The 25,247-nt window shown below is 39.3% G+C and overlaps 1 protein-coding gene across 2 annotated transcripts; it reads left to right on the forward strand.

Annotated features, from left to right (window-relative positions):
- The first annotated feature begins 795 nt into the window (after positions 1 to 795).
- On the forward strand, positions 796 to 19,644 carry LOC118412575 (melanopsin). 2 transcript variants are annotated; one of them, XM_035815521.1, is made up of 13 exons: positions 796 to 876; positions 9,043 to 9,151; positions 9,986 to 10,224; positions 11,817 to 11,950; positions 12,783 to 12,916; positions 13,217 to 13,310; positions 13,639 to 13,838; positions 14,330 to 14,531; positions 14,938 to 15,095; positions 15,459 to 15,548; positions 16,012 to 16,209; positions 16,753 to 16,971; positions 17,306 to 19,644. In XM_035815521.1, the coding sequence occupies exons 2-13, from the start codon at positions 9,059 to 9,061 to the stop codon at positions 17,693 to 17,695; spliced, it is 2,151 nt and encodes a 716-aa protein (XP_035671414.1). In that variant the 5' UTR covers positions 796 to 876; positions 9,043 to 9,058; the 3' UTR covers positions 17,696 to 19,644. The 2 variants fall into 2 exon arrangements, with proteins under 2 accessions (XP_035671414.1, XP_035671415.1); XM_035815522.1 differs by lacking the exons at positions 796 to 876; positions 9,043 to 9,151; positions 9,986 to 10,224; positions 11,817 to 11,950 and adding an exon at positions 11,577 to 11,730 and having other exon boundaries at positions 17,306 to 17,695.
- The last annotated feature ends 5,603 nt before the right edge of the window (positions 19,645 to 25,247 follow it).

A 25,247-nucleotide genomic window follows, 5' to 3' on the forward strand; every position in this document is an offset into this window, starting at 1 on the left:
ATTTTCCGTAAATCTATGGTGAACTTGTCGAGTAAACGATATATGCCTGCTGAAAAAACAGCTACAATTAAAGAAACAGATAGCTATGCCGCACGTGCCTAGTTGCAGATGTAATACGCAACGTTTATATTGCATGAGCATTATAAACGCTTTAGTGATTATACAGTAGCGACATATGGCTACGTGTCAAGATATAAAAAAACTATGCGCTATAAAACGTTTCCCGAAATTCTCAAGCACTTTTTTTAGCGATTGTCAACCTTGCCCACACCGAGCCATTTCACGGCATCTGCTTAAACTGACCTTCACTCATTCCAAAAGGGTTTCAAAAAAGGAAAAAGCCATTTCGGACGTGTAACATTTCTGCCATTAAGTAGTCAGTGTTTAACAAAATAGTGCTTTTCATTAGTGGCGCCAATGGCAATTACGTGGCTAAGTAATGAGAAAGCTCAATTTGATTTGAGTGGCATGAAACAAAGAAAGAATGGCAATAATGTATTTGAGTTTTAAAACTGGCTTGGAATTAGTTTGACTGTGAAATTGTCTAAAATGTACGATTTACTTCAGACACATTTACACAAAATTTTCAAATCGACGATTAAAAATTTGCCAAATGTTAGACAAGGTTAAGTTGTATTTTCTTGATTTTGTGTCATTATGATCTTTGAAAACGATTATCCCGGGATCTAAAAATAGAACATCATTGCACGTTGACGGGATTCGCTGCATTCCATTCCGTCTGCCCAAAAGCATAAAAGGCAGATTTATCGCTGTGATTTCTGACAACGCCTTAGTCCGGAGGAGGTTCGTACCCAGGACACACCGCGCGTGTGCACAGCGGAGGCCGTGGGCCAGGGGAGAGCGGTGTGCGTCTGGGTGAGTGTTTCTCTCTCTCTTTTTTTTAAATTTCAACTGTAATATCATATTCAAAGCTAAAGCAGTTATCGACATGCCCCTGTGTCCCACTTTTTAACTTTAATTGTAGAATAACATTTTTTGTTTTCAATTTTTTCAAGCGCAATTCGGAGTTCGAACTGATTTAACGGAGTGGTGATTTATTTGTACAACAAAGCATAATCCATCCGCTTGCGTTGATGCTTCTATTTCAGTACAAATAAATTATTAACTTCTGAAATCTACAGGTCTCTGGGATTAAAGCATAGATTTCTTACTACCTGCTTTCCTTTTTTCATAGCGCGGCGGTCTTTGGGTACTCGGCGAAATGATTACACTTCATATGCATGTATGCGATATAACAGCGCAGTGACATACCCATAGCCTCTACCAGGCTCCACAGGTCGCTGGAAAACAGCAGAAATTGGCCAAATAAAACACTCCAGAGGAGTTAGATGGCTGAAGAGTACAGTTTGCGACCGTCCTAGGCCAGTTAACTCCTACTAAGCTTTTATTCATAACTTGGCCAATGTCCTTATTGGGCCAGGCGGGAATATGGTAGAGACTAGTATAGACAAGCTATAAGCTTATACTGGTTACCTCTGTCGTCGAATAGAATACCAAACTGAAAACATCATATGCGAGGACAAATTGAGAAAGATATAAAATGTGGAAAGAATGAAGAGGCATTAGGAAAAAGTAATGCTTACTGAAATATTTTCCTTGTACGCGTAATTAAAAAGAAGATGAGACATTGAAATGAATTTATTTTGGTACAATCGCAAAAAATGATTTCCTATGTAACTTTACGTGTAGACAGCGATGGCTGAGAGACCGTGTAGCGACAAAAATGGATTTATGCACGTGACCTTTGATTTCATGATTGGAATATGATGCAAGTTGTACAAGTATAATTCGTGAGATATGAAAATGAAATATGTGACGTAGAAAAGATGTGTGAAATTCGAAATGCGTTGAACGATCTGATAAACCATTGTTTGCTTGGCGGGCGCAGCCTCTACTGAAAAGCAATTGTAGTGCCAAAACAAGATAAGCAAAAGTATATCCTTTAGAATAGAATATTTCGTTCATGGTTCAAGCAGTTTTTGCCCATCTCATGGAAAAGAATCGGTTACCGTTTTTTATTGATGATCAAGACACTGACACATAAGAGATGCACTCGTGGGGTCACGTAGCGTAACACAGTGTGGTTTGCTCAAAGTCCGGACAGAAAGGTGTTTGGTTGAATGCTTTGACGTTGTGCTCTTAGGAAATACACTTAACACGATTTATCTCACTTTACCCAGATGTAAATACAGATAGGACGTTAGATGGAGGTCCAGTGTTTGAGGGGAGCCACACCTCGGGAACGTTAAATGATCCACCACACATATTAATAAGAGTAGGGGTTCTTTCTCGTGTGCGTGGATCAATTAAATGCGTTCGGATGTATTGTTCAGTATACACCTGGTATTTTTCGCCATAAGGTGGTTCACCGGCCAAGCAATACTAAAAGAAAAGAAATAAACAAACAAACGAATAGACTCTTGAGCCGTCAATATTAGCACCACTTCTGAAAAATGAAAATTAAAACCGACAAGTTCAGTACAATATACAAATGCAGGTAAGATAAGCAATAGTTAATAATGTACAGCGAATGATAATTTGTGTTGGATTGAATATTAATTCTAAATAAGAGTCTCAGTTTATATTGATAGATTGTATATGTTAAGAGTTAGTAGGAAAGACAGTCATATCCTAGGCGTTAACAATGATAGAATCAAAATAATTCTGTAAGTTTCTGTATGTTTTTCAGATAAACCCTTATAATCAGTACTAAAATATCATGCAGGCTTGTTCAGCCTACTAGTTTCTATCAATAGCTTTCATATGGACACATGCAGGTAAAGGCTAATATAAACAGACTTTAGTTTAAGCTGCAGGTTCCAAAGCGAAGCCGTGTGAGGAGGACGCAGATGTGCCAGGAACAATGGCAGGAGCATTAAGGAGCAGGTGTATTAAGGAGCAGGCGTACCAATTACGTGCACGGAAAATGGACGTATCATTTTTGGCTCCATACTTCTGTCTATCTACCTGTGTGTGTGAGTAAAATTTCACGAGAAGATACCTGTTGCCTTCCATGCTTTGTACATTGAGATTCTTTAAAAGCCTGCTATATTTGATTCCATTCGAGTACTGCACTTTGAATCACTTGGAAACTCAAGTAGCCATATTCATCTAGCATTCTGCCGTAAAAGGGTTATCAGCGGCCAGCGGCCTGAAGAACGATGAGCTTCACTCAAGTCGAATCAGTTGAAATCCTCAGATACCCATTTTGCAGGCCTAGTTACCAGCATACATCCCATATGTCTCAACATCGCGGCTTGATCGGCGCAAATCTGGAGCATAATGTGATCCATTACATGTTCATTAGCGAAAGTGGGATTGGCAAAGGCAGATGCAAAGTGCACGTAAAAGGATAAAATACAAGCACATATACATGGCCTTTCACGCGGCAATAGCCTTTTTGGGACATTTGCTTTGAGCAATTTAACCTCGGGATTTCATTTAAAACGGATGGCTGAAATATTCCTTTTTGTTCTACATGCTATGTGGTGTCATTTTCGTATACATTTTCTTTCTGTGGCCACTGCTTATTTTCTTTCAAATTCTAATTTTTACATGTTGCTAAAACGTTAAAAGGTTACGATTTGATAAGGTACTTTCCCTTCTGAAATGTACCTACTATTCTTACATTACCTTCCACTAGAGACAGGGACCGAGGAGCGACGGAAACAATTATCAGGTCTATGTTATATAGATATACATTTTTTTCTCAAGTTTTGAGTGTTGTCGTTAAAATATTACCCTATAAAATATATGGCCGCACAAATCAGTAGCGGCTACTGAGCTATCACCGTCTAGTGGAACGGGCAATACGCAGGTTTAACAAGTGCAATAAGTTATCCGTTTGATAGAGTGAATTTTACTGAACGCTATATAGCACTAGGAGTTCAATTATAATTGGGCATTAGCCGCTGGAATTCCCCAAAGATTATGGGTCTTTTTTGGAATTTATGCCAATTCCACTCAAAGCCACTGGCCAGTTCCATTTAATTAGTGCATTTGATTTTCCCTAAATACATTGCAAATTTGGCCGGGTCTAATCACCAACGACACACGGTATCAATGTCGTAATTCGTTACCAATTCTGGGAGGTAGCCATGTTTCTATCGGTTTGATGCAACAAATGTCTTAGACATGCGGAATGAAAGTTTGAGGAAGCCCGCTGAAACACGAAGATGTAAAGACTCCGCCTCAAGACGTTCCTTAATTACTGTCTATTACGAACTAAGCTTTTCTAATGTGTGCCTCAATATGTTTTGAGAAGTTTTAGAACACATCCCTATTCCAAAATGCCCTATTCTGTAGTGTATTACAGCATACAGAATGTTTCAGAATACATTTCTATTCCTCCAATGGTCTTTCCCGTTGTTTTCCACGACGTAACTTAGAATTGGGAACGTTTTGGAATTCATTTTTAGAATGGGGTACATTTTGCAATACAGATTTATTATCATGACAGTTTTTTTTTTCATCTTGTGCCTTTTCATGCATTAGAATCGAGAAAGTTTTGAACACAAACGCTTTCTTCATTAGTGTATTACGGTATGTTTAGAATAAACAACGTTTTGAATATATCTCTAACCCATAAAGTTCTACTCTCCAAAATGCTACAACATGTTTGAGTATGGAGTACCTTTCTAAGGCCCCCTTTCCACTTGACGGTGAGAGCGCCGCGACGCCGGAAAAAGCTGCTCTAGTGGAATCTCTCCGGCGACCCCACCGCGCTCTCACCGCGACGAAAAACTCAAATGTCAGCATCTTTTTATGAGCTAGCAAAGATTCGAAAGATTACTCAACGAATTTCAGAGTTAAAGAACGAATCTTTTGACGTATAGTGTATTTTGGTATCTTTGAAGTCATCCTTTTACGTCTTACATAACATTCAAAGTTTAAAATCAAGGCTGTGAACAAATCCAATTTTGGTCACTATACAGTCTCTCAGACTGAAATATACACGTTTCTCTTCGTGTTTTTTCTTTAATCTGTCATGTAGCTTGTTCACCATAAATATCTTTATCATGCCACGTTATTGGTGTAAATCATACATTACTGAAACACTTCGATTTAATTGAAAATGGGACTTCAATAGTCTAAATGTACAGATGAAGAACAAGAAAACCTAATGTCATCATGTTGAAATTAAAAAATAAGTTGAGAAATGATAAACCTTTATTTTTAAACCTTGCTTATTCCATCTCAGTTTGTTTAATTGTTCATCATCGGTACATTTTGGACATTTCTCCGGGTTCTGTCTATATGTCAAATATACTTCTTCTCAAACCGCAGTTGAGAGCGCAGAGAGAGCGCAGTGAGAGCGCCGTCCTAGCTAGATTGGCATCATAAACCACTGTTGAGACCTATTGCGCTCACCGCGCTCGCTGTGCGCTCTCTTGGCGCTCACGGCGCTCGCTGAGCGCTCTCTTGGCGCTCTCTCTGCGCTCATAGTTGGATCGCCGTCCACGGCGCTCTCACGGCGACTGTTTTGAGCAGGTTCAAAACAGTCGCGGAGGTGATGGCGACCATGGCGACCATGGCGCTCTCACCGCGCTCTCTTCGCGCCCTCATGGCGACCTTGGCGATCCCACCGCGCTCTCACCGCGCTCTTCCCAATTTGAGGTCGCAGAGAGAGCGCCGCGAGAGCGCCGTCCTAGTGGAAAGGGGGTATTAAGAAATGAATGGGTTGTGGGTTACAAATGTTATATTAGTCTCGATAAACATAAATATGTGGAGATGGTCCCTGTGATATTTTATAAGGATATTCGACCTTTCCCTGAAGAAGCCTTTACTAGGTTAAAAGCCTTGCCACTAAATGGCAATTGCTGAGCGACCGTACAGCGACTAGAATTTGATTTGTGTCACCCTTGATTTTATTCTCAAAATATGATGAACGATGTAAACGTATTGGTAAGGCCCCCTTTCCACTTGACGGCGCTCTCACCGCGCTCTCGCTGCGATGGAAAATTGGCCAGAGCGCCGTGAGAGCGCCGCGACGCCAGAAAAACTGCTCTAGTGGAATCGCTCCGGCGACCCCAGCGCGCTCTCACCGCGACGAAAAACTCAAATGTCAGCATCTTTTTATGAGCTAACAAAAGTTTGAAAGATTGTTCAACGAATTTCAGAGATAGAGAACGAATCTTTTGGTGTAAAGTGTATTTTGGTATCTTTAAAGTCATCCTTTTACGTCTTACGTAACATTCAAAGAATAAAATCAAGGCTGTAAACAAATCCCATTTTGGTCACTAAACAGTCATTCAGCCCGAAATATACACGTTTATCTTGTTCCTTTTTCTTAAATCTATCATGTAGCTGGTTCACCATAAATTGTTTTATCATGCCACGCTTTTAGTGTAAATCATACAACACTGAAACAGTTCGATTTATTGAAAACAGGACTTCAATGTACAGATGAAGAACAAGAAAACTGATGTCATCATGTTGAAATTTAAAAAAAAAATATGTTGAGAAATGATAAACCTTTTTTTAAACCCTGGTTATTCCTTCTCAGTTTGTTTCATTGTAAATCTTCGGTACATATTAAACATTTCTCCGGGTTCTGTCTGTTTCAAATATACTTCTTCTCAAACTGCAGTTGAGAGCGCAGAGAGAGCGCCGCGAGAGCGCCGTCCTAGCTAATTTGGTATCATAAACCACTGTTGAGACCTATTGCGCTCGCCGCGCTCGCTGTGCGCTCTCTTGGCGCTCACGGCGCTCGCTGCGCGCTCCCTTGGCGCTCTCTCTGCGCTCATCGTTAGATCGCCGTCCACGGCGCTCTCACGGCGACTGTTTTGAGCAGGTTCAAAACAGTCGCGGAGGTGATGGCGACCATGGCGACCATGGCGCTCTCACCGCGCTCTCTGTGCGCTCCCATGGCGACCTTGGCGATCCCACCGCGCTCTCACCGCGCTCTTCCATATTTGAGGTCGCAGAGAGAGCGCCGTGAGAGCGCCGTCCTAGTGGAAAGGGGGCATAAAGAGTGCAAACTCACGTGACGTAAAAAGATAGTTTTTATCGATGGAATTTGTTGAGCAGTCCGCCAAACCTTCGGTCACTCAAAGGGCGCAGGACGGTCACAGCCTCTAATGGAAAGGGGTTATAACAGCGCTATTTGCCGCTTGTTTAAAAGAAATTGATTAAAGCTGTTTCACATAAGCACCACTTTAGCAAATGGAAGGCTGAGTAATTGAAGTGAAAGCACCACAGAAGAGGTGTAAAGCCTCTCCCGTAGAGAGAGGCTGTAAGTAATGACACGTTTTCAGTGTTAAAGTGGGTGTGTAGCCAGGGCTATCATGGTATGGGGAGTCGAACCTGTGAGCTGAGAAGGCACTGAAGACACTGAACTGTTAAAGTTTCACTTCATTTATAACGCCTTTAGATGACAAAATACATTCTGTTATAAGTGCAATGATTCAGATAGGAGTTGAGAAAACATGGGACAAGTGATCTTGTTGTCCAGGTTGTTTTCTATTGTACTGTAGCTTCCGACACTTTCGGTACTTGTATATCAAGTTTTAAACATACGATGATTATGCTTGTGACTTGAGATCGTTATGGGCTGAATATAAGTGGTAATGTAAACAGGTGATACCCTTACTGCCTTTCTTGTTACTTTAGTTGCTTCAAGCAAACTTTTGTCTAAAATTCCAAGCATACAAAGAATAAATCAACCTAATTTTTATGATTTTACTTTGTCAGAAGTGATGTAATTCATTGATCAAGCGCTTCAAGTTCCAGGAATCAATTCTTAAGGTTGTTCACCTCACCTCACCTCACTCATGGTTTTTATGTCTTCATATTTCTCTAACAGCACGTTTGAAAAACAGTTGGAGATACATTCAAGGTTTAGTTCCGGAGATCAAGTGCCCCTGTGAATCTCTCCATTTTACTCCAATCTCACTCGCACTTTAGTTTGGAAAGACGTTTGACGCATTTCAACTCATAGTACGTTTTTGTACAGGGATACCTGAGTACTCCCATCAGTGGTTTGAATTGGCTGTTATTGAAAGAGTGGTCCTATACTTGCTACAGCGCTAATAAGGTCTATTGGGACCATAATGATAGGTCTCTACAAACGAGGTTTTTTCTCGTCCAATTTCACTAGTCAGATAACAAATGGCACCGGTTTTACCGAACTGTAATGGGCCCAAACGGAAATTCTTTGCAGTAGTATAATTTGTGGGAAATGACAACAGCTTGCTCGTTGTTGTAAGGAAACCTACGTGCAAAGCGACTAATCTTTACACAAAATACTAGAATATTGTTGATCGAACTCGCTATGGTAAAATTTAGAAAAGCAAAAGTGGATGAAAAATTAGTTTCAGGAAAGTAAAAAATGCAATAGAAGAAAATATGCGTTTATAGCTTTTACGCAAGAGCAAGTTAAAAAGCAACAAAAAATGATGAATAGAAAAACAGTGCACACATGATGTACACATCATGCGCATGATAATTGAAACTGTGCTTTTAATGTTAGTGTTGTAAAACAGTGGTAGCGGATATCAGAAAACAAGATCATTAGTGTAATTTGTATATTGCAATATTTGAATGTTTGTCACGAACAATGAAAATGTCAATTTATTTAATAGATGACAAGTATATTGTAAAGTCTTGCCAACAGATACAGTACATTATCTCAAGGGAGAATATACAACAATATTCGAGGACATGACACTACTCTAAACTTGTTGCGCTTGACTTTTCGTACTAAGCAGGGCAGGGAGGCTGTGGGGTTCCTATGCACTATGCTTATTAATTAGGGCACGATATTGATAAGCGGAGCCCATTTGTCTCCTTACACTGCCCGTGACTACTTAAAGGAAGTCAGGTATCCATTTCGCAATCATCTCAGTGGAGTGAGAATGTTGAGGGACTTTCCAAGGTTACAACGCCATGCAAGGAATGCCGGGAATTAATCCCGTGACCTCTAACGCTAGATGATATACATCTCGGACAAGTCTCTGGCTCATTCGACGTCACAAATACATCTTACACTTTAAGTCAGACATATGCAAAATTTGCTTACAGGCTAAATGCAAGAAAGATGACTGAGCTGCCATCGTTTCAACCACCAACCAATTCCACTGAGGAGGAGAATGCTGTTTTTCCGACGGCATTGACAGAATGGATCTCAGAGGTATGATTGTTTACTTCCTGCGCTCGTTTATTCGTTTTAGGCTTCGTTAATGAAATAATGAGAAGCTTAAGTCAACCGCTTTTCACCGAGGCGAGCCACAGTTCTCAACCAGCAATTAGCTCAAAATCCAATCTTTAAACATATACCATTGTGCGTAACGTTTGCGTGTTTATAAAAAGGTACGTTTTAAAAATGCTTCTCAAAGGTCTAAAATGTGCAATAAAGGATAACAGGTCCATGTGCAGGAAGCAAATCTTAAAATGTCTAGGTCGTATATCATAATGAGATCCCGTAGGACCAGTTGTTTGTGATAGACTGTATGTTGTATACGTAACCACGATTTATTTCATGGGAAAAAACAGATTTACCCTTGAGGCCAATTTACTTGGTGTTGAGCTGCTGAGCAGTAAAGCCAACAGTTTGTTAATACTATAGCAATTGGTATTCACTTTTTTTGGACTATGAACTATAATATATCATTATATTGTGAATAATCATATTTAGCAGACATGATATTGATGTAATAATATTGCCCAAATAGTATATCATTACGAAACATACGTAAAACTGATATTACTATTGTACACTTTTCTTTTTTGTCTTTTAGAAATGTGACATACATTGTACAGTCATATTTTAGAGGGTGGTTTACTTGAATTATGAAGAGCCAACTTTGTCAATAATTGTTACGGTTTGCATAGTTCTTCATCATTATCGTCGTCATCTGTCGGCTTTGGAGCAGTCGATCACAAGCCTTGGTCACGTTTGTCTGTGCGCAGCCAGTGTAGCAATAGCATAGTCCTTATTCTTGCATAACCCTTCATAATTATATAGGTAGGCAATCAAGTTGGGGAGGCGGCACTAAAACTCCTGTCAGGAGAGGGAGACGGCATGGAGGTGACGCCTACCCCAGGATGTACCGGCAACGCTAGCGTGTGTAACGGGACGGACTCTGGCGGGGGAGTCGTGTGGGACATCCCGCCTCTAGCTCATTACATCGTGGGCACGGCTGTGTTCTGTGTCGGCTGCTGCGGGATGTTCGGCAATGCAGTCGTGGTGTACTCCTTTATCAAGTAGGATATGCTCTTTCTCTCTTTCCTTGACATTCTTTCTCTCTCTCTTTGATATCTTATTAACATAATCAGTCAGTGAGAACACACTATATTTACTACTAAAGTGATATATGATGGGAATGTCAAAGAATGTAGGTGAAGCAAAGACAGAGGTGAACATTGTGTTATCATTATTATAGATTAGACAAACCAGAGCCTCTTTTGTATAGCAAATAAGAAAATGTGACAATTGTCGCATTCGCATTCATCAACTTCTGTTATTTGTGTAGAAATAACCATAAACTGTCATAATAATTATATGAAAATAAGGCACTAATCAACATACTTATACTAATTACAATGAATAAGAAATGTTCACAATATGTTGATATCATGATCGCCAAGGTCTGAGGTCATGGAACTCTAGTTGTTTAAAAAGACACTGTTACAATACAGCTTTATGGAGAACTTACCCGTTCTCTGACCCGTTCTCTAACTAAACAAGAAATTCTTTTAAAAAAAGCTGTGCCTTGCCGCGTATTTTATGTTATTTTGGTAAGTTAGACTAGATTCTACGCTTAAAAAATCCCGAGTTCCACATGTCGCCCCCCTCCCACCCAAGTTCCTACATACGGAAAGCTTTGATGACTTCTCCAGGTGCCAATCCAGTCCCAAATCTTCTTTTCACACAATACAAGCTCTATCAAGGACATTTATAGTCACAAATGTCTTTAAAAGGACTAAACGTACTTACCTGGCTACTAGTCCCCTAGTTGATATTGTTGCTACGTGCACCTCTTACAAGGAATCTATATGCAAAGAGCGACACCTAGCAACTTCAGTAGGAAATGCAGCAAAAATCCCCGAGTGTACTGGAAATTTACCTTATTATCATAATTTATGTCAGATGAATTATTGGCACATTAAACAGGTTTTGTAAAACTTTTGACCCACAATGAATATGCATTATTTTTTATTACAAAATAAGTTCCTTCTGATGTAATTTGTGATATATCTTTATATAAACATGGTGAGTTAAAGCGTAGATTTATTACGCTGGACCACATACAGTAACATGCGTCTAGAAGAGAGTTTTAATACTCGCCTGGAATGTACCATTGTCTAACTAAGCCATAAAACTCGGCAAGGAAAGAAGGGCCTTTGGAAGGGGCTTTGAAAGGGCTGGGTTAACAGGTCCATCCATTGAACCATGGAAGAAATCCAGCGGAAAAATTGAGCTATCCTGAATTTTTGACTGAGTTCGCACTTTCAACCGAGCAGAAATTTTATGCTTTTACATGCAATGAACTATTTGTCGAGAACTTTGCTTTATTACATTGGTGTGCTTTTCTTATAATTGTTTGATAAATAATTTGCATTTTGATTTTTCCAGGCAAAAGCAGTTGAGGACGATGAACAATTTCTTTATTATCAATTTGGCAATCAGTGATTTTTTTATGAATATGTTCGAAATGCCCATATTTGCTGTGAACTCCATGGCTAATAGGTGGTTGCTGTCGGACACAGGTAGGTTGTTCTGACTGGACATCTGTCGCTTAGCTTCCTCTCCTCTTGACTATCTTCTCTTCTCCACTGTCTCTTCTCTCTGTCAGATCTAAAGGCTTACGGACTCCTGCTAACTTCTTCATCATCAACCTTGCTCTCAGCGACTTTCTCATGAACCTCACAAACATGCCCATCTTTGCCGTTAATTCGGCTTTCCAACGCTGGCTTCTCAGTGACTTCGGTGGGTTCTGCTTTTAAAAAAGCCTATCGCAGTACACTACATACCTACCTAGTTCCTTGACCTCCAGAGGGCTGGGGGTGGGGGAGGGGGCGAAGTAGCTAATATGGAGATGTACAAGAAAAGTTAGTTTAGAGCAACGGTTTATTCTGATTGACTAGGTGGCAGCTGACAAAGTTCCATAACTAATATAAAGCCATTTGATCTGTCATGGCTTGGTGTGAAATTGCCCATAGCCGCGTCTACAATATGACCTAAGGTGGATTATAGAATGGCAAAAATAACCTAGTTTGGCTCATGGTACATTCTGCAGCTGAGTAAATATATACATTTCACATCTAAACTTGTTCTCTCCTATCCTGTATTACATTAATTCTTCTTTGTTCACAACCACATATTTACAAAAGCTAACAATTCGGTAACTGTCACTTCGGTCAGAATTCAGAAACGTGACTAAGTCGCCTCTCGGGCTATAATTTCAAGACAGCAGCACCGACACTTTGCTGTAGAGGGAAGTAGGATCAGTCATGATTTCCATAAGAAACGTGACAGACGTCATTGTAGATATGTGGCCGTAAGAATAAAAAAGTTTTTATTTATTTATTCTATCATCGAACATATGAAATTATTCAAGAACTTTCCTTTTCTACACTTGTCTTTGACTATGCTTATTGTTTGCGCAATTTTCTAATGGTTCTACAACCTGTCTTCATACTGAATTATACTTCTTCATGGAGTTACTGTGCTACATTCCTACTTAATTCCAATTTAGGTCATTTTTTTATACATGTAAAACGATTTGTTCCTCAATGCATGCTTCACGTTGTAATTACAGCTTGCGAGCTGTACGGCTTCGCTGGAGGGTTGTTCGGATGTCTGTCAATCAACACGCTGATGGCCATCTCCATGGACCGGTACCTCGTCATCACCAAGCCTTTCCTGGTCATGCGGATTGTTACCAAGCAACGGGTTAGTTGAAATTTATGATTTAAGCGTATTGAAATTCATTAATACCAATGTTTCTCCGGCTGGAAAAGTTTTCATATTAGGACATGTTACTTTTTGATTATCTTTTTGTCTGCATCGTAGTAAGTAGGGAATAAGTATGTAAAGATTTGCAAATATTGATGTGCTATTGAACGGCGTCATGATATTCTATTTATATGCAGCAAAATGTGCTTTTATTAAATCATTTCCAGACTAAAATATATTGAGTTGCTTATGATTTCCAATCTTTTCAGTGCCCTTACGATACTTGTTCTTTCAAAGGTAATGTTTGCCATTCTCCTGCTCTGGATATGGTCCCTTGTATGGGCTCTGCCTCCTCTGTTCGGATGGAGCGCCTATGTGCCTGAAGGATTCGGTAAGTGATTGACATTCACTCGTTCGTTCGGACACTTAAAGTAATTATTAGCAAATATGGCTGCAAGATGCATTGCTGTTTCAGTAGCAGGGTGTATCTTTACAAGAATGTCTTGCTTGCGCTCCTGCTTTAGCGCGCTTCATGCACCTCCTTAAACACGAGACCCATTTTACGTCCCTTTCCGAAAGACGTCCCTTCCCTCGGATAGAACGTGAAATGGAAGTCCCATTTTTCAAAAGATCTACGTGTATGTCAGCCTATCAAAATTATTTGCAGACCATATATTACACCAGCTAACCGCTCTAGCCACAATGCTATCATCTTACAGGAACAAGCTGCACTTTCGACTACATGACGCCGAAGCTGAGCTACCACATCTTCACGTACATCATCTTCTTCACCATGTACTTCATCCCCATGGGCGTCATCATCTACTGCTATTACAACATCTTTGCCACCGTCAAGTCAGGAGACAAACAGTTCGGCAAGGCCGTCAAGGAGATGGCTCACGAAGATGTGAAGAATAAGGTACGTGTATACAGAAAATATGGCTTGTTGATGGAGACAAGCAAAATACCAGGAAATATGAAAAATAATAAAGCCCGATTTAGTAGGTTGATGATCATGACATTGGTGATTGTGACTGTGAGATTGACGTTGTTGGTGATGACGTTGATCATGTTGATAATGACAAAGAAGAGGATGGTAATGTTACTGATAATGATCAAAATAATAATAATGATGTTGATGATCACATCGGAGACAAAACCGGAAGCAACGAGGTATAAGAACCGATCACTGCTCATTTTAACAGTGGCGGAGACCACTACTAGTGTTTGATTTATTTCTATTTAAACTAAATATATCATTTCATTAGGTGGTAGGCCTAGGATCCCAGCCTGTTGTTTGTATGGAAAAGACCTGTACTATAGATATTAGGTATCGGGTCCTGTTATGCACAAGAATATGCAGGAAGTTTTAGGGTATACAATATCATTATTTTCGCAACTATCTCAAAGGCTCAACAAGAGAGGCAGCGAAAAAATGAGATCAAGACCGCAAAGATCGCCTTCATCGTCATCACCCTGTTCCTGTCGGCATGGACTCCGTATGCTGTGGTATCTGCGCTAGGGACGCTGGGATACCAGGACTTGGTGACCCCATATTTGCAGTCCATTCCCGCCGTGTTCGCCAAGTCGTCTGCCGTGTACAACCCTATTGGTGAGTCTGTAATTTCTTTGTATTGTCTCGAGAGCTTGTCAGTTTGCGGAAACCAACATTGCACTGCAAAGAACCTTTGACACGATTTTGTCGCATTGTTCATTACCGTGTTGGTGCGCCTATTTGTATTTCAGTGAATAATAACACGGACTTTTTCGTCATTAAAATGTCGTCTAGCCCTCCTCCAACCAATTCCAAATCAGTGTAACTCCGAGAAGTGATCTTGAGAATACAAATAAATCTTCATTGCGTAAAAAACTGATTAAATACAAATCACATATTTCCTTTAGCCACAATACATTGAAAGAGAGATAACACAAGCATGGTCGAATGGACATCGGGGGGAAAGCGCTTTTTTTCGGCCGTTTCTATTCCCATTGTAATGGAACATACTTTTTATTTGCAGTGTACGCCATTACTCACCCGAAGTTCCGTGCGGCAGTGAAGAAGCACATCCCGTGCCTGTCAGGCTGTCTGCCTGCGGATGAGGAGGAGACCAAGACCAAGACCCGCGGAGCCACAACCACGGCTTCCATGAGCATGACCCAAACCACTGCTCCCACTGTGAGTATCACAGGCTAATGCCCAATATCAGGATCAATATGGTGTTTCAACATGCACTTTTTTATATTTCATCTCGTGAAAAGTAATGGATTATCAATCTAGCTTTGTACAAAGTTGAAAATTTGCTTGATTTGAAACAAAAGGTTGACACATCGATTAAATGCTTGACTGTGGTCAGCAGATGATAAGGTGTATAGCGCACCGTCTGTGTCGAGTGAAGATCGTACAAAACCCCTTAACAAATAGGACGAACAAGCTTGCTGAGCTAAATCTGACTGGTATCTTATATGAAAACAATTCTAACGTGTGTTTTTTATGTATGAATATTTCATCAGTGTTTTACATATGCATCATTCCAAACAGCATGATCCCCAGGCAAGCGTGCACTCCGGGTCCAGCGTGTCGGTTGATGATAGCAGCGGCGTGTCTCGCCAGGATACAATGATGGTGAAGGTACGTCCAACATAGTATGGTTGGCACAAATTCATAGTCATTGTACTATATCTACGTACGTTTATTCATTCATTTATTAGGAAATGTGACAAGTACATTACACAGACTCCCAGGCAGCGTTGCGAATATTGGAGTCTACAAGCAGGGACAGACAAATGTAACATTACACTGGCATTATCAAGAATAATAAATAAATAAGTCTACAATATTTTTACAATCTACAATCTCGATACTTTTTACAGTACGTAGAGCTATTCTCGAAGCAGAGGTTTAAGACCCGAACAAGGAATCCGGCCACGACTATCATCACGACAAAAACGTCTCCTTTTAGAATACACAGGGCTACTGTCTTGGCCTCTGGCGGTAATAGTCTTTTACTGCTTTGGTCACATTTGGCGTGGCACATTTGATGTTTTATTGTGTCTGAAATGATTGTTTATTTTTTTATTTTTTTATTTTCAAGGTGGAAGTGGACAATAGAATGGAGAAGGCCGGCGGCGGTGCAGCCGATACCGCTCCTAAGGATGGCACCAGTGTGCCGACTGTTTCCGCCCAGATCGAAGTGCGACCCTCTGGTAACGTCAACACTAAAGCTGAGGTGATCCCGTCTCCTCAGTCTGCAGCGGTAGCACATGGAGCATCGGCAAGTCCTGTCCCTAAGGTACCGTCAGTGCTCTGACAGAGAGGGGTTACACTATAAAATTACCCAATAGATTAGGCTACTATGAACTATCAGAGTTCACTCGCTGCAACCGACTGTCATACTGTTCTCGTTAGTGCTGTAGACATTATAGTAGAGTGCCAAGTCGTTACTCCTCGTCTATTATGTATATTCATTATTGGTTACTAGCTTACCCAGGGAACAATTTCCTCTATATAAAGCTATGAATTAAATGAGATGCATTACATGGCTACATAGTTGAAATCTACAACTTTTAGCAAAAAGCAATTTTGTGCAGGTGTGTATATGGGTTAAACTTTTCCATATTCTAACATGTTAAACTGCCAACGATTAACAATTGAACGTTAGATAATTGTTTTCAAGTTTATCTTTTAGAAAAGGTCCACATGTCCTCAATCCCACTGTTATGTCAAGTCACCCATAAAAATTGAGTGTAACCGTTGCATGAAGTAGTAAAATGTAAGGCCTGTAAGACGGACAATATACAACATATTTCCAATGATCTGTGTTTCTTTTATTAAGGTTGCGGAATTAAGCTCCTCGGTCAGTTTGGAGAGTGCCGCCATTCCAGGTAAGATACCGACCCCCCTCCCCAGCCAGCCAATAGCAGCACCGATTGAACGCCACATGGCCGCCATGGCTGATGATCCGCCTCCTAAGCCGAGAGGTGTGGCCACTACAGTCAACGTGAGGCGCTCGGAGAGTGGCTATGAGCGCAGCCAGGACAGTCTACGGAAAAAGGTAATACCTACTTATCTACTGCTACAATTATATATCCAAAACGATGACTCGTCTTTTAGTTTCCTGACTTTTTTTCGTGTTCTGTCTCTGAGTTCCAAATCTATTAACTTTATCAACTTGATTTTTGCACAAACTAAATAATGTATTATTAATTGGATGGTAATACATTGCTCTTTTTGCCCCATCCTTTCTCTTACTTATGCATTCATTCCTCGTATGTAAAACAAGACACAGTTATTCTGTGGACTACATTTTATGTGTTTATCTCGTTCAAAACATGCACAAAAACATGAAATTGAATTTCAAATAATGGTAAATTTCCGTATTCTTATAGGCGGTCAGTGAAACGCGCAGCCGCTCTTTCAACTCGACGAAGGACCACTTCGCTTCCGACTCGACGAAGGACCACTTCGCTTCCGAGCGACAGATGTCGACAACGCTGAACCAGCCTAGGGACATATACAGCGGCGACATGGTGAAAAAGACACGACAGTCCCCTGAAAAACAAGAGTACGACAACCCCGCTTTTGATGCAGGTATCGCTGAGATTGACACCGACTCTGAGAACGAGACAGAAGGGTCGTATGACATGCTCTCTGTTCGCTTTCAGGCTATGGCAGAAGAGCCTCCTGTCGAAACATACAGGAAAGCCAGCGACATGTCAATCAATCTTGGCAAAGCCTCTCTCATGCTCACCGAGGCCCATGATGAGACTGTTTTGTGATTTTTAGGCAGTATAGACTGCAATATCAAGACTGGCGGAATCCAAACTCAGATGCATGGGTGCTTTCACGGTTATTCTGTGTCAGTATCATAATAATGGCACTAGCTATCAAACTCACTCATGCTGATTTTGCAACCAAAGGCGGTTATACTGGTTGAACAGATAGACATTCTTGAAACATTCTTTACCTATGTCGATGTAATATCACTGGCAGTGCAGATGTTTCAAAAATGATACTAATTGGACACACTCTGTAACTAACAACACCGATTGGGGAATTCTTCTTGTTACTGATTCTTTGAAGTGAAAGTGTGATATTGTGAAAAGTCGAAGCTGATATAAGTGAATATTAGTCATATCGCCATAGAAAGAGTTATGATGAGAGATGATAATTATCTAATAACCTATAATTATCTAGGTAACGATTTTCCTAGTCATGGGTATACACAGAGTCCCTAGAACTGTTGTACTTCGTGCTGATATCCATGAACAGAATTAAGGCATTTGCAATATGAGGTCCTATACACTTTGAGTTAGAACTAAAGCTATGAATATAGTTTAATTGCTGTGAAAAAGATGCTCATAGAAAATGAAATAAGCCGGGTTTTAAAGCATTGTTACTTGGTAGCTTGGGTATGTGTTGTTCACTGCGTTGTTTGTCTTGTTTGTAATTGCATTAGTCATATTGGGTGAACCTTTAATTGTAATTATGGTATATTTTGAATAATTATATTTATAACGATATAAGTAATAAAAGCATATTAACTTAATCTGAGAAGGTAGGATATTGAAAGCACAATTCCATATTCATTCACACTGTAATTAAACCTAAACCTTTGTAAAGGATGAGTGCTAGAGACAAGGTAACAGAAACAAAGAAAATGATTACACCACAAGAAATGTCGCCACATGTTCACTAGAGGTTGTGACCACTGCGACTGCTGAGCGAACAGTGATTCCATGGGTTGCTCAACACATTTCATATATACAGAACTGTTTCCATAATGTATGTTTTATTGTCGACAAGTGATAGTCATAGTATTTTCCAATGTGAAACGTAGGGCCACGAAAATCCAATGGTGGTCGCTGTGCGGTCGTTTGGGGACAGGCACTTAGTGGAATGTGGCCCGTAAGGAATGGTTATTTGAACATGTGATACACAGAAGTCAGAAAAATTGGGTCGTTGAGATGTTGAGATATCAAAGCATGAACATAGGAATGACTTGTTATACATTGAAGTGCAGATTGACATTGAACATGGCAATGAAGATGCATAAAAAACTGCAAATTCTAAAAATGTGCGATCAATTTCCATAGTTTTGCTAAGTCATGTGGTGAGTCTTGTATAAGTTTTCAGAATGTGATGAATATAGTCAGATTTGCAATCATAATTTAGGCTTGCAAATGATAAATTTTCTTCATCTAGGTGGTGATTAAAGAATGACTGAGTAAATTATATTTTACCATACATTATTTTTTTTGAAGATACAGATGTCAGTACAATTACAGCGATAACTGGCACTCTTATTGTTTTCAACTGAGAAATAGCGGAAAAAGGGACACATATTTCCTGAAGTGTATCATATGCATGTTCATGTTATATTAAGTAATTTATCTGTATGAGTATGCTATAATGAAACTGTTATGAATTAAATATCCTACATGTGGATTTTGAGTAGGCAGTTATATCATACGGAAATTCATATTGAATTTAGAAGACAATCAATGTGGAGGAAAGTTAATTGATCAGGGTACAGACAGTATTTTAGATAGGACAGTGGGTACTTACACCATCCATTTGACGTACAAGAAAAAATGATATATCATAAGGCTAGCCTCTGACGCTTCGCCAAAACTTGAAGGCTTAAAGGTTGTCATTAAAGTCCTTTACGCGGCTTTTATGTATGTCACGTGTAAAACGCAATAAATGTTACCGACGTAAAATATGACATTCAGTGTTCTGTCAGTTCGTTTATATATGTTTTGAGGGACACGAATACACTCAGTTGAAGAAATCTTTCATGATAGCAAAAATGGCATTTGCAGAACTGTCGCAAGATGGCGTCCAGTTTACAATAGTTTTGCCGGTGTTTATATTTTGCTTCAAGATTTTTCTTGTCTGTATCTATTTTGTTACAAGTCTCTCGCTGTTTCCTTTTTACTTTTCAAAGAGATCTTCGCCTTTGAACCGGTTTCTTTAGCTCTCGTGCCCGATAAATACTCTTGAAAAACGTAAGAAAATAGCCGGGGTCGAACTTATGCTTGGAGAGTGTATCATGTAAGGTGCAGTAGGCATTCAATAACATTGTCAACGTCACTGGGCAGTAACTGTCATCTATGACGTCACATGACAGTAATAACTGTCGTTGATATCAACACTCATTCCCAAAAAGGTCTTAATGTGTTCTAGAAATTTCCTTACAAAATAGCTGTCAAATGTATTGATTAATGCGTCCAGCCCACTTCATGTATAAAACATATTTCTTAGTCTTTATCCTTAGGCCACACTGACGATTGTATGGTTGACATATATAAGAGAGCGTAAAAGACATAGAGTTTTTTACGTTCCAAAAAAACACTACCACACTGTAAATCATGCAAAGAGGCTGTGAACAAGAGCAAATATACTCGTACAATGCCATTAATATAAACAAAAGTAAGACTTAACCAGAGTATTCATCAATATCCATGGCATATAACGGCCTTTTATCAGCAATTTGGACTGGTACTTGGAATATGTAACATCGGATTTGAGAGTAATATTTTCTTGTGTGTTGGGAAAAGGTGAAGACTTGAACCAAGTTAAGTACCGGCACAAACACTGATGACATGATATTACAACACGTTTCGCAGCATCCATACAACAACCGTTCTATCCCTTCCTTCTAAATAATTCATTTTCTTCAAATTGCCCAAGTCTACAAAGGACGTATTGTCCCCAAGGTAAACGACGGTAAGCTCTTTAGAATCTTAATATCTCCCTGCGAGGTTTTTCTTACTTCTTTCGTGACATTCTTCAGACAAAATATATCACAACTCCCTAACTTCAATACCCGAGACGCTACGATGATCACAGAATGCGATGCACGGCTGAGCATGTCAATTGAATGTGCATGTAAAGGCTGAGTGTTCTTATTGTGTGTGACGGTGGCTGCTGTATCAGCAACAAATCATCGAGATAATGGGCACACGACGACACGATTAAAAGCATGTAGGCCTGGCCCGCTATTAAAGCCCTGTGATGAATGGTATTCTACAAATACTCCACATTATCCCACAGAAAACATGCATGTATGGGATTTGTTATATTTGACAATACGAATTCCCTTTTATGAACTACTTTGATAAATGGAAAAAAAACTCTGCAGCTGCTACTTGATTCAATTTGATAACGAGTACAGTGCATATTTTTAGCCATGGTACGTAAAATGGAAATATTTATAGAACCAATGTTTCACGTCACTGCCTTTTATAATTGCAGTTTCCGTGGTTTCTGCTAATTCACACCGTGCTCAAAACTATTCCCCGTCTTCTCTCATTAGTTCTGTCGTGCTCTATAACGCTGTTGGACAACCATGACATTGCAGTAAGCCATAATGACACGTTGTGCATATTGTTCCTGGCAGCCATGAATGGGGAAAGAATTGCAGCGCAAGCGACCGTACATTAATCTAAAGAGAAGAGAGAACATGCAACGTTGCAGTTTTCGTTAGATTGGCATAATTACAAGCATCTGTCGCATTGTGTTTCTTTTTGTACGCTTAAGATTTATTTTTCATCTCAAACTATTCATGAGAAGTGGTTTATCTTACTATTTGTATTGCATCATCATTTGTCATCCTCATGATGAGGTGGAACAAGTGAAGTTTGACATTTGTATTTAGATTGCATTTAGCAAAATTTCTCATATTAACTTAAAAGCGTCAAGTCTAAATGATAGTCTAAAGAATATTCGTATTGTGTGACAAATCATAAGCATTATGCATGCTTTAAGGTTTTTGCAAATTCCCTGCAGTGATAGTCAAGACTATCATAAATGAGACCGACACATAGATTAACACACAGGCCAACATGTAGAAGTGACTTCGGTGTTAGGCAAGACAAATTGCTGGCAGTAATGTGTCTGCTGGATTAGGCTGGCGACGAAGGAAGATTTAGGGGTGTCTTCATCATGTGTCATTACATATCTGTGGGAATCATGTATAAGGCATGTATTTATGACATTAAGCCAGTCGTAGCTCCACAGACATGGTCCTAAAATTGCAGTTTTGTTATTAATGTGGTTTTATCTTTATGTCGCAAGAAGACTTTATGGACCAAGGCAATAATGTTATATACGGACAGTTATGACTTTCTCTTATCTATAATTGGAGTTTTGTAAGTAAAATTCCTACATAGTTATTACGTTCTAACCACGGAAAGAATTTAGTGTGCGTGTTCATTTTTTATAAATGAAAGTAATTATTCGTATGTCCCTCCAAATCTTCAATTTGCTCTATAATTCCTTCCTAATTTAATTTCTTTTTGGTTCTGCTCTATTTAAGCTAGAATTCCTTTGTGCATGATCTGCAAATGAAATGCACAGAAGCTTCCTACCCAAAAGTTACAACAGTAGCTTGTCCAGAACACGAGATATCAAAATATCAAGTCCTGCTGTAGTACCAACATAAGCTGCCAGGGAGAATAAATTGTAGAGAAATGTCTTGACAGACCGTGTCATGATCACATACCGATTTTTGTGGCAATCAACCTGTGGTTTTCTGAGTTATGCTGCTAAACGAACGGTCTGAACTAACGGTACTTAAAACATCACCTTTCTTATTAAAGGTCAATATAGGACGTCACTGACCAAATGAAAGTGCACTAGTTTGTAGGTCATATCGTTGTAACACATATTTCATCATATGTATGGTATGCTTGTCTGGTGGCAGGTTGGTAGTTATTTATCCATAATATGACAGACTTTGTGATGATAAATTTGATTCTTATTTGACCCTTGGGGTTCATGGTTTGTACGACCTTCAAACGACCCTGTATTCCTGAGAGTTCTTAAGTCGATAACACTTATCATTAAAAAAAACATAAAAAAAGAATATTTTGTATGCTACGTATAGCTTGTCATATATATAGGAAAAAATACGGCATCTACATATAGGGCTAACATAATATAGTTTTAGATTACATTCAATTCATAAAACCACAATTCACACGGATTAGTATCTTCACAGTGGAAATGGGATGGAGTGGTTGTTTTAACATGGTCATGGCGTCTGTTGTGCTTCACGCTGTAAATGTAGAAATAACCACCATTACATTTCGTATCATTGTTGGTTGTTCGGCTTGTCGTAGTGTTATATAGATAAAACAGAAAGCAATCTGAACACAATTGGTACTTAGTGGCCTTGCAAGCACATACTATTCTTTAAAGTTCTTCGCAAATAACCTCTTTCGTATTCACTTCTAAAGTACCTTCGCATACGAAGACAAGAATCTATGAATCACAAGTGCAACCGAATAGAGGCAAATGGTATAAAATAACAATTAATTTTGCACTCGAACTTCTAAAATCGGTTTAAAGATTGATATCCAGTAAGTCAAAACTGCGCAATTGAACTCCAAACATTTATCAAAGCCCGCGGCAGGACTCACTAAAAAGATGGCTTGCCCCGTTCTTCTATTATCTTGATTTAGTGTACTTGCCAGGAATTTCATGGAATGCAGATAAGACAAGCATGATGGATTAATTTTTTCCAGTCACCTATATTCCACAAAGCCAGTAAGAATGTTTGTCTCGGCTTGAATCGATTCAAATGAATATGTGGCATCGGTGCTGTAGCCTATACCTTAAAATCTAAATGCACTCATCTTCAATCATACCAGTTATCATGATATTCAAATTGCCGTTTCATGAAAACATGAAGAAGAATCTTACTGAAAACAAACCGAAAATGTCCTATGACAAAAAAAATTCTTCAAGCTGTTCATTAACTATGTATGCTACCACATTGCAATTGTATAGAATAAGGTTCTTAGGGCTGCTTTGAAATAGGGTTCATCGAACATGATAATCTAAAGAGGATTCAAGTCCACTTAATAATTGAGAAGGTAATATTTCATGTTAGACTTTGTCATCCGTCATATATCAAGATAAAACATCAAAGTTGTTTTGTAAGTTATTTATAGTTGAAGCGATGTGTTTTATAAGCAATAACAATAAACAAATGGATGTCTGGTTTGGAGTTTGATATATGACAATTGGATATTTGGTATCAATTAGAACAAGTACAACTTGGTCAAGTATGCATAGCATGTTTATTTTCTAGAACATGAGAAAAGAAGTGTTTCCCAGTTAGAAATCAATAAATGTATGAAAAATGACCTCGGCACTCGATAAAGACTGTTCATAACTCAAACCCTTCTGGCAAATGATTTTGAAGCTTAATTTTAGTCATCACGATAATCCCCGGAAAGTGGGTCATCTCATATTTTTACCCAAAATGTCGCCATAAAAAGTAGCGTCGTCTGGATGGACACCGGAGTCTCCATAAGTATGACAGAGCAATGGGACAAAGCTGTAAACTGTGACTACCTTAAGGTCTCACTGCGCTTGGGACACCGGTGAGACACTGCAGGATTCTTTCACTGCGGCACTGTTGCGTTATTTTAGCCGATTTGTTTTATAATTTAGGTATTGCGTAAAACGTAAAAGCACGACATAGAAGATAACAAAATACATAAAACGTTAGAAAATTCATTCTTTATCTCTGAAATTCGTTGAGTATCTTTCGAACCCCGCAGTGCCGCACCGGTGCCCCAAGTGCAGTCAGATGACACCTTAAGGTCACAATACATTTGTATCTTGATTATATGGATAATATAGCGCGCATTAAGTTTCTTATTATTTTTTTTCTTTTCTAAGTTTGCGAATATGGTGAAAATTGGTTCGACGAATGGCCATGTGACTAGGCCAGCAGACATAAGATGCTATCCTTGGGAAAGGCAATTCAGCAAGGTGTGAAAAACGGCCGCATGTACCTAGCCTGTACTTGACTTCGTATATAAAATGAAGCAGACGGAGCGTTCGAAACCCTGCAGATAACAACCTACTGCCATTCACGCCTAAAATAGATATCTTTTTTAATGTATATTTTGATATATGTACATACAGTTTTTTTTTTACTATTCACTCCTGTATTTACATTCCACCTCACGAAATGTCATGGTCTTTTCAAGCAGTATGCCTATCACACAGCACGCAATCTGCCAAAAGAAACCATCCTACATCGCAGGATAGTGTATTAAGTTCTAAAACTCAGTGAAATCAGTGTCTTGGTAATTGTAAGTACTAGCAAGTGCGTACAAGATTACAATTACATTTTATAGTATTCTTTGCTGTATGGTAAACTGGGTCAAAATGTTACGTTCCTTGGACTTTTTACTTATATTAGAATACCATGACACCTGCTGCTTAACCATCCACTACATAAGAGTACAAGAAATAAGGGTTTAATAAGAAACACAAAAAGTCACACTGAGAGAACTACTTTCACTA

Source organism: Branchiostoma floridae, chromosome 3, assembly GCF_000003815.2.
Source record: "Branchiostoma floridae strain S238N-H82 chromosome 3, Bfl_VNyyK, whole genome shotgun sequence".
Lineage (NCBI taxonomy): Eukaryota > Metazoa > Chordata > Leptocardii > Amphioxiformes > Branchiostomatidae > Branchiostoma > Branchiostoma floridae.

Bases quoted from the DNA above. Each gene is read 5' to 3' on its own strand.
- LOC118412575 (XM_035815521.1), top strand. From the start codon at position 9,059: ATGACTGAGCTGCCATCGTTTCAACCACCAACCAATTCCACTGAGGAG. The intron at 9,152-9,985 runs GTATGATTGTTT...ATAATTATATAG, and splicing joins TGACAGAATGGATCTCAGAG to GTAGGCAATCAAGTTGGGGA. The intron at 13,839-14,329 runs GTACGTGTATAC...ACTATCTCAAAG, and splicing joins ACGAAGATGTGAAGAATAAG to GCTCAACAAGAGAGGCAGCG.